Source organism: Branchiostoma lanceolatum, chromosome 1, assembly GCF_035083965.1.
Source record: "Branchiostoma lanceolatum isolate klBraLanc5 chromosome 1, klBraLanc5.hap2, whole genome shotgun sequence".
NCBI classification, from domain to species: Eukaryota; Metazoa; Chordata; class Leptocardii; order Amphioxiformes; family Branchiostomatidae; genus Branchiostoma; species Branchiostoma lanceolatum.
In genome coordinates this window covers 32,726-45,963 of record NC_089722.1, presented here as the reverse complement: position 1 = coordinate 45,963, position 13,238 = coordinate 32,726, and the positions used below count along the sequence as shown (strand labels likewise).

Here is a 13,238-nt window from a genome sequence, read left to right as displayed (position 1 = left end):
GGCCCTTACACACAACTATGTCAGCCCTTTACTGGGAGGAAGAAGACCTCTGCCAGCGAATGAAAAATATCCTGGGAGTTGAATAACCCACCTTGTGGAGGAAAACTTCTCATCGTTGATCAGCTCGAAGTCCCAAAACTTCACCAGCTTGTCTGCACCCCCGGACACAAGACTTCTCTGGAGTAAACAACAACAATTCAACCACCTGCACCCCTCGGCACTAGACTTCTCTGGAGGGTACGATTACAATGGCAACTTGAGAGTAAGTACTTGTCTGGTTAACATGGAAATGATTTGCATTAGAGTTCCCTACTTTATTTAGCATGCGAAATACAATGTATATGGTCTCTGGGTATGTGCTGCACCTGTACAACATTGATACAAAACGTAAGCATGCAAATTCCAGACAGATCAATCTGTAGGTATAAGGCCTCTCTGGCCTGAGTCTGGGGTCTTGAAAACCATGTTCCCTTTTTTCCAGGGATCTCCCAGCCAGACTTTTTCTCACCTTGTCCGGAGAAACTGCAATGGACCACAGCGCCCCCTGGTGGGCATCCACAGATTGCAGCAGACTGCCAGAACCAATGTCAAATATCTGCAGCTTCCCTGCCTGGAGAAATAAAATCATGTTTCGTTAGCAACAAATGCAGAACAACCGTGTGTTGTTCAGGCATGTCAGTGTAAGCTTATACGTCTTAAGGCTTACAATTAATAAAATATCTTTAAGATTTTTAAAAACCTGAAGTATATCTGAATTCAAGCTGACCAATTGTTCAAGGACATGTCATAGTGTTTGATAAGGACTGATTTGACCTCTGACTGACCTTTGTCCCGACGATGACCTGTTGGTCTCCGGGGGCGAAGGTCGAGCACAGGACGTAGCCTGATGGCATGGTTCTGATGCACTGCTGGGTGGACCTGTGGGGAATAGGGTAAGGGTTAGAGTGCAAAGGTCGAGTGGGTAGCCTGATGCCATGGTTCTGATGCACTGCTGGGTGGACCTGTGGGGAATGGGGTAAGGGTTAGAGTGCAAAGGTCGAGTGGGTAGCCTGATGCCATGGTTCTGATGCACTGCTGGGTGGACCTGTGGGGAATGGGGTAAGGGCTAGAGTGCAAAGGTCGAGTAGGTAGCCTGACGGCATGGTTCTGATACCCTGCTGGGTGGACTTGTGGGGGATGGAGTAAGGGTTAGAGAGCAAAGGTCGAGTGGGTAGCCTGATGCCATGGTTCTGATGCACTGCTGGCCGTGGACTTGTGGGGGATGGAGTAAGGGCTAGAGTGCAAAGTTCGACTGGGTAGCCTGACGGCATGGTTCTGATACCCTGCTGGGTGGACCTGTGGGGGATGGAGTAAGGGTTATATTGCAAAGGTCGAGTGGGTAGCCTGACGGCATGGTTCTGATGCACTGCTGGGTGGACCTGTGGGGAATGGGGTAAGGGCTAGAGTGCAAAGGTCGAGTGGGTAGCCTGACGGCATGGTTCTGATGCCCTGCTGGGTGGACCTGTGGGGAATGGGGTAAGGGTTAGAGTGCAAAGGTCGAGTGGGTAGCCTGATGCCATGGTTCTGATGCACTGCTGGCCGTGGACCTGTGGGGAATGGGGTAAGGGTTAGAGTGCAAAGGTCGAGTGGGTAGCCTGACGGCATGGTTCTGATGCCCTGCTGGGTGGACCTGTGGGGAATGGGGTAAGGGTTAGAGTGCAAAGGTCGACTGGGTAGCCTGACGGCATGGTTCTGATGCCCTGCTGGGTGGACCTGTGGGGGATGGAAACGTACTTGTGAGTCCTGATGAGGATTCTACACCATCTGATGTTCCCAAACAATTCTAAACAAGACGAAATAGCAACGTTACAGCAAACTTGTTATTTCTGAAACATCACTTAAAATGATGGAAAAATATGGCTACTTGACCTGTTCCAGAGTTTGACTGTCTCCGCGGAGCCCGTAACCATGGCGATGTTGTCGCTGCTGAAGGCCACGGTCCGCACATCGCTCCGGTGTCCCGGCAACAGCAGACGCGACTTCCCGCTCGCCTCAGGCTTCTTCTCATTGGTCAGAACTGTGATGGTCTCCATGGAGTTGTCATGGAGAAGTAGGAATGCCTGGGTGCAAAACTTTTTAGTCAATGACTGAAATAATAATTGTGCAAATAAAATCACAACATCTGAATAGCAGTTCAATTATTCAGAAGGACTAAATACTAGCCAGTGCATGTGTGTAAATACAAATGGTAGCAAGAACAATGAGGAATTATGATATCTGGTCTTGCTTTTCCCTTATATGGCTGTTGGCTCTGACCTTCAGCTGTCCATTGCTGTCCAGTTGCAGGTCACATGACTTGACCTTGCTAGCGGCTGAAACGTTACAGAGCCGCTGAATCTCGTCGTCCAGTGTCCGGAACACCTCCGGTACCTCCTGGTCCCCCCCCTGGTCCCCCGCCTGCTGGTCTCTGGGGGAGACATGTACAGGTTATCATTCGTCTGGCATGGAACACCTGTCATCTTAAGGTAATCATTTGTCTGGAATGGAACACCTGTCACATTAAGGTTATCATTCTCTTGGCATGAAAAAACCTGTCACATTAAGATAATCATTGGTCTGTAACACTTCCGTTACCTGTAACACTTCCGTTACCTGTAACACTTCAATCTGTAACACATGTCATACTAAGAATTATTGATTGAGTCATGATCTTTTTTAAAAATTGGGTTCTCCGGACTTACTCAAGCTTCTAGCAGCCCTTCCAATGGTCAGGCCACTATAGGAGCTTGATGCCTCAAAGCTGGCAGCATGTTAGCATGTTAGTAACATGGGCCAATTATTGCCAGACTGAGAAGTGAGAACTTTTTGTTACCATGGTGTTGAAGGTGTGATGACTGGTTTCAATGGTAATAGAGGCTAGGAGGCTGAACTTTCCTGTATGGCCAAACTATTACAGTCATGCAATATATTATTTATAGGAAGAGGCTGAAATGTTGTTCTCCATATCCCTTACAATCAACTCTCCCAAAGTTAAATTATTAGTTCAAAACTTACTTGAGCTTTTTTCTGAGCTTCTTTTGTTTCTTTTTGAGTTTTGTCTGTATTTCCTCCTCTGTGCTGATCCTGAAGAGCTCCAACAGGGAATCTGGGCCCTGTAAATAAAAATGTCCATTACATCTTAACATAGAATCTGGGCCCTGTAAATAAAAACGTCCATTACATCTTAACATAGAATCTGGGCCCTGTAAATAAAAACGTCCATTACATCTTAACATAGAATCTGGGCCCTGTAAATAAAAACGTCCATTACATCTTAACATAGAATCTGGGCCCTGTAAATAAAAACGTCCATTACATCTTAACATAGAATCTGGGCCCTGTAAATAAAAACGTCCATTACACCTTAACATAGAATCTGGGCCCTGAAAATAAAACAACTTATTGGCAATTTCTAATCAGCAAAATGCAAGGACTTGTTCCATTACAGGCATAAAAAGGTCTGAGTTACTTCAATAGAAGACAACACGATTATCAATATCAATATTAACATACAATAATATTGTAGAACATTGGAGCTGAACCATTGTACCAGTCATGAGAAAAGGGTGAAATAAAAGTTATGTCAAGACTTCCAAATAAGGAGACTTACGTGGCATGAGAGGATGGAGCCGGTTGGGTCGAGGGTCATGGACACGACCCTGCCCCTCCCCTTCCTGAGGAGTGAGCCGACCTGGGAGGTGCTCACTAGTCTCTGGGGGGGGGAACACATCGTAAACAGGTCATTTGGAAATATGTCGATCCCTGAAAATAACTTCAACATCTACAACTCAAAAGTTGGAAGGGATGTGTTACTAGATTGTGTTACTAAGGAAATTTATTAAAAATATAGGGCTTTCAAGTTTTCTAAAACTTAAATTGTCCTTACCCGTTACTTATAAGGAACTTACTTAGATTTAGTCTTAGAAATGGTAGCGAATAGTGAAGTTTGTTTGGGTACAGGTGCAGGACACTCTACATTCAGGTCCGATCTGTGCCTACTTGGAGGGAATTTTACACACCGGTGCAACTCCAAAATCCTTCCAGTTGCTTGACTAGCTGTTGCCTTGCAGATGCTATTACCTCCATGTCTAACCTTCATCAACCGACCTCTAGCATCATATTTTGCTGGTATATCTTACGTCTTCCTGTGGTTCCTCCTCCTCCTCCTCCCCCTCCTCCTCTTCCATCTCCTGACGAGCTTTCTTAGCAGCAGGCTCCTCTTCTTCCTGCCTCTACAGGAAGGTTTAAAACAAACGACTTTCTGTCAGAATTACCTGTAAGGTTTCTTTGAATCTTAAATTGTAACTATAGGAAGGCGACATTTGTCTAGCAAATACATGTTTACCTTCATATTGTCTAGCGAATAGCAAAAAAACTACTGCTCGATTCAGTTTTGAATATATCCCACACCCTATATGTACCTGTTCCCTGTACTAGATGTCCCAGACCCTATATGTACCTGTTCTCTGTACTGGATGTCCCACACCCTACATGTACCTGTTCCCTGTACTGGATGTCCCTACCAGTACCTGTTCCCTGTACTGGATGTCCCTACATGTACCTGTTCCTTGTACTGGATGTCCCACACCCTACATGTACCTGTTCCTTGTACTGGATGTCCCTACATGTACCTGTTCCTTGTACTGGATGTCCCACACCCTACATGTACCTGTTCCCTGTACTGGATGTCCCTACATGTACCTGTTCCTTGTACTGGATGTCCCACACCCTACATGTACCTGTTCCTTGTACTGGATGTCCCACACCCTACATGTACCTGTTCCCTGTACTGGATATCCCTACATGTACCTGTTCCCTGTACTGGATGTCCCTACATGTACCTGTTCCGTGTACTGGATGTCCCACACCCTACATGTACCTGTTCCCTGTACTGGATATCCCTACATGTACCTGTTCCCTGTACTGGATGTCCCTACATGTACCTGTTCCCTGTACTGGATATCCCTACATGTACCTGTTCCCTGTACTGGATGTCCCTACATGTACCTGTTCCCTGTACTGGATGTCCCACACCCTACATGTACCTGTTCCCTGTACTGGATGTCCCTACATGTACCTGTTCCCTGTACTGGATGTCCCTACATGTACCTGTTCTCTGTACTAGATGTCCCTACATGTACCTGTTCCCTGTACTGGATGTCCCTACATGTACCTGTTCCTTGTACTGGATGTCCCACATCCTACATGTACCTGTTCCCTGTACTGGATGTCCCTACATGTACCTGTTCCCTGTACTGGATGTCCCTACATGTACCTGTTCCCTGTACTGGATGTCCCACACCCTATATGTACCTGTTCCCTGTACTGGATGTCCCTACATGTACCTGTTCCCTGTACTGGATGTCCCACACCCTATATGTACCTGTTCCCTGTACTGGATGTCCCTACATGTACCTGTTCCCTGTACTGGATGTCCCTACATGTACCTGTTCCCTGTACTGGATGTCCCTACATGTACCTGTTCCCTGTACTGGATGTCCCACACCCTACATGTACCTGTTCCTTGTACTGGATGTCCCTACATGTACCTGTTCCCTGTACTGGATGTCCCTACATGTACCTGTTCTCTGTACTGGATGTCCCACACCCTACATGTACCTGTTCCCTGTACTGGATGTCCCACACCCTACATGTACCTGTTCCTTGTACTGGATGTCCCTACATGCACCTGTTCCCTGTACTGGATGTCCCTACATGTACCTGTTCCCTGTACTGGATGTCCCTACATGTACCTGTTCCCTGTACTGGATGTCCCACACCCTACATGTACCTGTTCCCTGTACTGGATGTCCCTACATGTACCTGTTCCTTGTACTGGATGTCCCACACCCTGAGCTCACTATCGCCGCTCCCTGTAATCAGTCTCTTTTCGTCGGCAGTCACAGCGAAGCTCCAAACCTCCGTGCGATGTCCGACCATTGTCCTGAAGCAGTGCTGAGTGTCCAGGTCCCACCACTTCACAAACGTGTCCTTAGAGCTGCCAACAGGTAAACAACAACAACAACAACAACATCAGTCCTGAAGCAGTGCTGGGTGTCCAGGTCCCACCACTTCACAAACGTGTCCTTAGAGCTACCGACAGGTAAACAACAACAACAACAACAACATCAGTCCTGAAGCAGTGCTGGGTGTCCAGGTTCCACCACTTCACAAACGTGTCCTTAGAGCTGCCAATAGGTAAACAACAACAACAACAACAACATCAGTCCTGAAGCAGTGCTGGGTGTCCAGGTCCCACCACTTTACAAACGTGTCCTTAGAGCTGCCAACAGGTAAACAACAACAACAACAACATCAGTCCTGAAGCAGTGCTGGGTGTCCAGGTCCCACGACTTCACAAACGTGTCCTTAGAGCTGCTGGCAGTAGAATAACAATAACAACATTTGCTGTTTGTGGACATGTATATTGTCATTGTAAATGTCTTAAGAATCTATCATTTTCTTCCTTCAGGGACAGTCTGTGATACTTTGGAGTGCTGCGGGTATTTGGAACTGCTGGTTTTGGTTTGAGGGACAGTCTGTGATACTATGGAGTGCTGCGGGTATTTGGAACTGCTGGTTTTGGTTTGAGGGACAGTCTGTGATACTTTGGAGTGCTGCAGGTATTTGGAACTGCTGGTTTTGGTTTCAGGTACAGCCTATGATACTATGGAGTGCTGCAGGTATTTGGAACTGCTGGTTTTAGTTTGAGGTACAGCCTATGATACTATGGAGTGCTGCGGGTATTTGGAACTGCTGGTTTTGGTTTCAGGTACAGCCTATGATACTATGGAGTGCTGCGGGTATTTGGAACTGCTGGTTTTGGTTTCAGGTACAGCCTATGATACTATGGAGTGCTGCGGGTATTTGGAACTGCTGGTTTTGGTTTCAGGTACAGCCTATGGAGTGCTGCAGGTATTTGGAACTGCTGGTTTTGGTTTGAGGTACAGTCTGTGATACTATGGAGTGCTGCGGGTATTTGGAACTGCTGGTTTTGGTTTCAGGTACAGCCTATGATACTATGGAGTGCTGCGGGTATTTGGAACTGCTGGTTTTGGTTTGAGGGACAGTCTGTGATACTTTGGAGTGCTGCGGGTATTTGGAACTGCTGGTTTTGGTTTCAGGTACAGCCTATGATACTATGGAGTGCTGCGGGTATTTGGAACTGCTGGTTTTGGTTTGAGGTACAGCCTATGGAGTGCTGCAGGTATTTGGAACTGCTGGTTTTGGTTTGAGGTACAGTCTGTGATACTATGGAGTGCTGGGGGTATTTGGAACTGCTGGTTTTGGTTTGAGGTACAGCCTATGGAGTGCTGCAGGTATTTGGAACTGCTGGTTTTGGTTTGAGGTACAGTCTGTGATACTATGGAGTGCTGCGGGTATTTGGAACTGCTGGTTTTGGTTTGAGGGACAGTCTGTGATACTATGGAGTGCTGCGGGTATTTGGAACTGTTAGTTTTGGTGACCTGAAAGGAAGATGGGAACAAGTTGCCCCTGGAAATCTTTATTCCTCATGGTTGTTGAATGGGGAAGTTTTCAGTAGGAAATAAAGTTTTTCAGCCATCAGCCGTTCCTTACAACTTTCTTCAGACACTGGCAGTTCTTCACTACAGTAACTGTAAATGGTTTTTATTTCGCGCTAAAGGGAAAATTGAGTGTTCGCGGTGGTTTAAGTTTGCAGCAGTGCTATAGTCACATACTGCCACGAAAACTGTGAACATAAAACCACCGCGAACATTTCTGCATTTCCAGTATATTCTTGACAAGTTGGCAGTTCCTTACCTTGTGATGAGAAAGTTTCTGCCTTTAAGAAAGTGGCAGTGGGTGATCACACCTTTGTGCCCCTTCAGTCTGTAGAGACCCGACTCGTTAACAATGTCCCACACGATCACATCTGTGTCCTGCCGTGGGGAAAATACAGGCTTATAGTTACTCAAATTACAGGCCTTTACAGGGTTATACAGGCTTAACAGGCTTACACAGGCTTACAGAACTGCACAGACTTATACAGGCTTACAGAACTGTACTTACACAGGCCTACATGGCAGTATTGTACAGGGTTATATAGGCTTACAGAACTGCACAGGGTTATACACGCTTACAGAACTGTACTTACACAGGCCTACATGGCAGTACTGTACAGGGTTATATAGGCTTACAGAACTGTACTTACACAGGCCTACATGGCAGTACTGTACAGGGTTATATAGGCTTACAGAACTGCACAGGGTTATAAAGGCTTACAGTACTGTTGTACAGGGTTATACAGGCTTACTGTACTGTACAGGCTGGATTCGTTAACAATGTCCCACACGATCACATCTGTGTCCAGTGGGCAAAATTAAGATGTTTTCAAGGCAATATCATGCGGATGAAAAAAGGCTTATTTCAAGGCAAAAAAAGACAATAGTGAACAAAACAAGAACAATATGTTCATGAGAGGGTTAACCCTGCTGACCTTTGACCCTGAGGCCAGTCTCATGCCACTGGTGTCGTAACTAAGCGTGGTGACGGCCGCTTTGTGTCCGCTGAACACGACTACAACTTCCCCCGTCACGAGGCTGAACACCTGCACCGAGCCGTCATGGTACCTGTCAATCAACATCAGGACACCTGTCAATCAACATCAGGACACCTGTCAATCAACACACTGGTCAATCAACATCAACCTGTCGATCAACATGAATGACTGAGTAACCTGCTATTCTAAAGTTAGTAAACTTGTTGTAACCTAGCTAGCCTAGTTTACAGTGTGTTGTTGAACTTGAAGAGAAGAAGAAAATTTGCCTACCCGACCGCGATGTGCAGGTTATCTGGACTAGCAGCCAGACCTGTGACCTCAAACTTCCCGCCTTTCAGCACAATCAGCTGTGGACATGGGAGAACAACACACAGGTCAGTACTAGCACAATCAGCTGTGGACATGGGAGAACAACACACAGTTCAGTACTAGTACTGCCTCCCTTTGCTGTACCTAAAACAGTCCTGAACAACACACAGGTCAGTACTGGGTCGGATCCAACTTACAGGTGGGCTGGGACCGAGGGTGATGCGAAATACGCCGTGTTGTATTTTATTTACGTCATAGACTCTTCATAGACTCTTCATAGACTCTTACCCACCTGAGAAATGCGCCAGAGCGGAAGTTAAGAAATTTGGTGTACTCAAACAAAATATTGTAACAGCCACAATTACAACTTTCCTATCCTGTATTCAAATTTTCGACAGCGGTGCACTCTGCACACTTGAATTAAGTAGAAATGCATTCGCAATATTCTATATGGAAGCACATGTGATAAAAGTAGGGCCTGCGTGATAACCCAAGTTATCACTTGGTACGGAACACCCATGGCCCAGGTAAGACAAAAAAACAAGACATCTCACCTTCTCTCCCATCCGTAGGTCCCAGATGAAGACATGCTCGACGGCAGCCACTGCTACGTATCGTCCCTTCACACCGCGCAGACAGAGCTGAACCACGGGGGCCTTGGGGCTGGCGACCACACCCCACATGGAGGCCGGAACATAGCGGAGGTACTGTTTAGTCACCGGCATCGTGGAACTGTACATGTGTGGGACACAAAACACTCAAACTGGGAACATAGCGGGGTACTGTTTAGTCACCGGCATGGTGGAACTGTACATGTGTGGGACACAAAAACACTCAAACTGGGAACATAGCGGGGTACTGTTTAGTCACCGGCATGGTGGAACTGTACATGTGTGGGACACAAAACACTCAAACTGGGAACATAGCGGGGTACTGTTTAGTCACCGGCATCGTGGAACTGTGTGGGACACAAAAACACTCAAACTGGGAACATAGCGGGGTACTGTTTAGTCACCGGCATCGTGGAACTGTGTGGGACACAAAAACACTCAAACTGGGAACATAGCGGGGTACTGTTTAGTCACCGGCATCGTGGAACTGTACATGTGTGGGACACAAAAACACTCAAACTGGGAACATAGCGGGGGACTGTTTAGTCACCGGCATCGTGGAACTGTACATGTGTGGGACACAAAAACACTCAAACTGGGAACATAGCGGGGGACTGTTTAGTCACCGGCATCGTGGAACTGTACATGTGTGGGACACAAAAACACTCAAACTGGGAACAAAGCGGGGTACTGTTTAGTCACCGGCATCGTGGAACTGTACATGTGTGGGACACAAAAACACTCAAACTGGGAACATAGCGGGGTACTGTTTAGTCACCGGCATCGTGGAACTGTACATGTGCGGGGCACAAAAACACTCAAACTGGGAACATAGCGGGGTACTGTTTAGTCACCGGCATCGTGGAACTGTACATGTGTGGGACACAAAAACACTCAAACTGGGAACAAAGCGGGGTACTGTTTAGTCACCGGCATCGTGGAACTGTACATGTGTGGGACACAAAAACACTCAAACTGGGAACATAGCGGGGTACTGTTTAGTCACCGGCATGGTGGAACTGTACATGTGTGGGACACAAAAACACTCAAACTGGGAACAAAGCGGGGTACTGTTTAGTCACCGGCATCGTGGAACTGTACATGTGTGGGACACAAAAACACTCAAACTGGGAACATAGCGGGGTACTGTTTAGTCACCGGCATCGTGGAACTGTGCGGGACACAAAAACACTCAAACTGGGAACATAGCGGGGTACTGTTTAGTCACCGGCATTGTGGAGCTGTACATGTGTGGGACACAAAAACACTCAAACTGGGAGCATAGCGGGGGACTGTTTAGTCACCGGCATCGTGGAACTGTGTGGGACACAAAAGCACTCAAACTGGGAACATAGCGGGGGACTGTTTAGTCACCGGCATGGTGGAAGTGTACATGTGTGGGACACAAAAACACTCAAACTGGGAACATAGCGGGGTACTGTTTAGTCACCGGCATGGTGGAACTGTACATGTGTGGGACACAAAACACTCAAACTGGGAACATAGCGGGGTACTGTTTAGTCACCGGCATCGTGGAACTGTGTGGGACACAAAAGCACTCAAACTGGGAACATAGCGGGGTACTGTTTAGTCACCGGCATGGTGGGACTGTACATGTGTGGGACACAAAAACACTCAAACTGGGAACATAGCGGGGTACTGTTTAGTCACCGGCATGGTGGAACTGTACATGTGTGGGACACAAAAACACTCAAACTGGGAACATAGCGGGGGACTGTTTAGTCACCGGCATGGTGGAACTGTACATGTGTGGGACACAAAAACACTCAAACTGGGAACATAGCGGGGTACTGTTTAGTCACCGGCATGGTGGAACTGTACATGTGTGGGACACAAAACACTCAAACTGGGAACATAGCGGGGTACTGTTTAGTCACCGGCATCGTGGAACTGTACATGTGTGGGACACAAAAACACTCAAACTGGGAACATAGCGGGGGACTGTTTAGTCACCGGCATGGTGGAACTGTACATGTGTGGGACACAAAAACACTCAAACTGGGAACATAGCGGGGGACTGTTTAGTCACCGGCATGGTGGAACTGTACATGTGTGGGACACAAAAACACTCAAACTGGGAACATAGCGGGGTACTGTTTAGTCACCGGCATGGTGGAACTGTACATGTGTGGGACACAAAACACTCAAACTGGGAACATAGCGGGGTACTGTTTAGTCACCGGCATCGTGGAACTGTACATGTGTGGGACACAAAAACACTCAAACTGGGAACATAGCGGGGGACTGTTTAGTCACCGGCATGGCGGAACTGTACATGTGTGGGACACAAAAACACTCAAACTGGGAACATAGCGGGGGACTGTTTAGTCACCGGCATGGTGGAACTGTACATGTGTGGGACACAAAAACACTCAAACTGGGAACATAGCGGGGGACTGTTTAGTCACCGGCATGGTGGAACTGTACATGTGTGGGACACAAAAACACTCAAACTGGGAACATAGCGGGGGACTGTTTAGTCACCGGCATGGTGGAACTGTACATGTGTGGGACACAAAAACACTCAAACTGGGAACATAGCGGGGGACTGTTTAGTCACCGGCATGGTGGAACTGTACATGTGTGGGACACAAAAACACTCAAACTGGGAACATAGCGGGGGACTGTTTAGTCACCGGCATCGTGGAACTGTACATGTGTGGGACACAAAAACACTCAAACTGGGAACATAGCGGGGTACTGTTTAGTCACTGGCATCGTGGAACTGTACATGTGTGGGACACAAAAACACTCAAACTGGGAACATAGCGGGGGACTGTTTAGTCACCGGCATCGTGGAACTGTACATGTGTGGGACACAAAAACACTCAAACTGGGAACATAGCGGGGGACTGTTTAGTCACCGGCATGGTGGAACTGTACATGTGCGGGACACAAAAACACTCAAACTGGGAACATAGCGGGGGACTGTTTAGTCACCGGCATCGTGGAACTGTGTGGGACACAAAAGCACTCAAACTGGGAACATAGCGGGGTACTGTTTAGTCACCGGCATCGTGGAACTGTGTGGGACACAAAAACACTCAAACTGGGAACATAGCGGGGTACTGTTTAGTCACCGGCATGGTGGAACTGTACATGTGTGGGACACAAAAACACTCAAACTGGGAACATAGCGGGGGACTGTTTAGTCACCGGCATCGTGGAACTGTGTGGGAAAATATCGCTATTTTACATGCACTGGCTTACTAGTATGCAGTGACACAAAGACTAACCAAAGGGACACGAATGTACAGGCTGAGAACGTAGAACACAGTGAACATCACAACTTATACACGTAACAAACATCTATGTTTCATTAAAGGAACATACAAATGTAAGAAGAGTAATAATGGTGGGCCTTGCCCCCCTCCCCACCCCACCGTCCTTTTAGACAGCACATCGAGAAGATCTAGGATGCTTCGTGATTAGGGAAGCGCTAAACTGAAAGACGTACGTTTTTCGGTACCTACCAATGAGCAGGCGCTGAATCAGTCTCCCTCAAAGCTCAAATCCGAGACGAAAGTTGAACCGATGAGCGAAACAGCGACGTGCGCGCACATGTGTACAGTGACCTCTGACCTCGAAACTAATTATAGGGACATCTAGCGATGGCTGTGCAAACTGCAGTACAACGTCCAATGTGGAATAATGTTGCAATATCTTGTTAACGGGCCATCTCAAGAGCAACTTTTTCAGTCACTGAACATCTGTTGGTCCTAAGCGTGCGTTTACACTGTAGAACAATGTAACACACT

The 13,238-nt window shown here is 47.2% G+C and overlaps 1 protein-coding gene across 1 annotated transcript in view; it reads right to left on the bottom strand.

Moving 5' to 3' along the window:
- The window catches only part of LOC136428391 (WD repeat-containing protein 3-like), a 32,816-nt gene extending 19,734 nt beyond the window's left edge, over positions 1-13,082 (bottom strand). Inside the window, 14 exon segments of the mRNA XM_066417866.1 lie at positions 92-177; positions 509-610; positions 825-918; positions 1,909-2,099; positions 2,296-2,436; positions 3,030-3,131; positions 3,629-3,730; positions 4,158-4,250; positions 5,842-6,016; positions 7,801-7,919; positions 8,477-8,609; positions 8,810-8,886; positions 9,403-9,580; positions 12,954-13,082. Of these exon segments, the coding sequence (XP_066273963.1) occupies positions 92-177; positions 509-610; positions 825-918; positions 1,909-2,099; positions 2,296-2,436; positions 3,030-3,131; positions 3,629-3,730; positions 4,158-4,250; positions 5,842-6,016; positions 7,801-7,919; positions 8,477-8,609; positions 8,810-8,886; positions 9,403-9,573 (1,586 nt within the window). The 5' untranslated portion in view covers positions 9,574-9,580; positions 12,954-13,082.
- Positions 13,083-13,238: the final 156 nt, after the last annotated feature.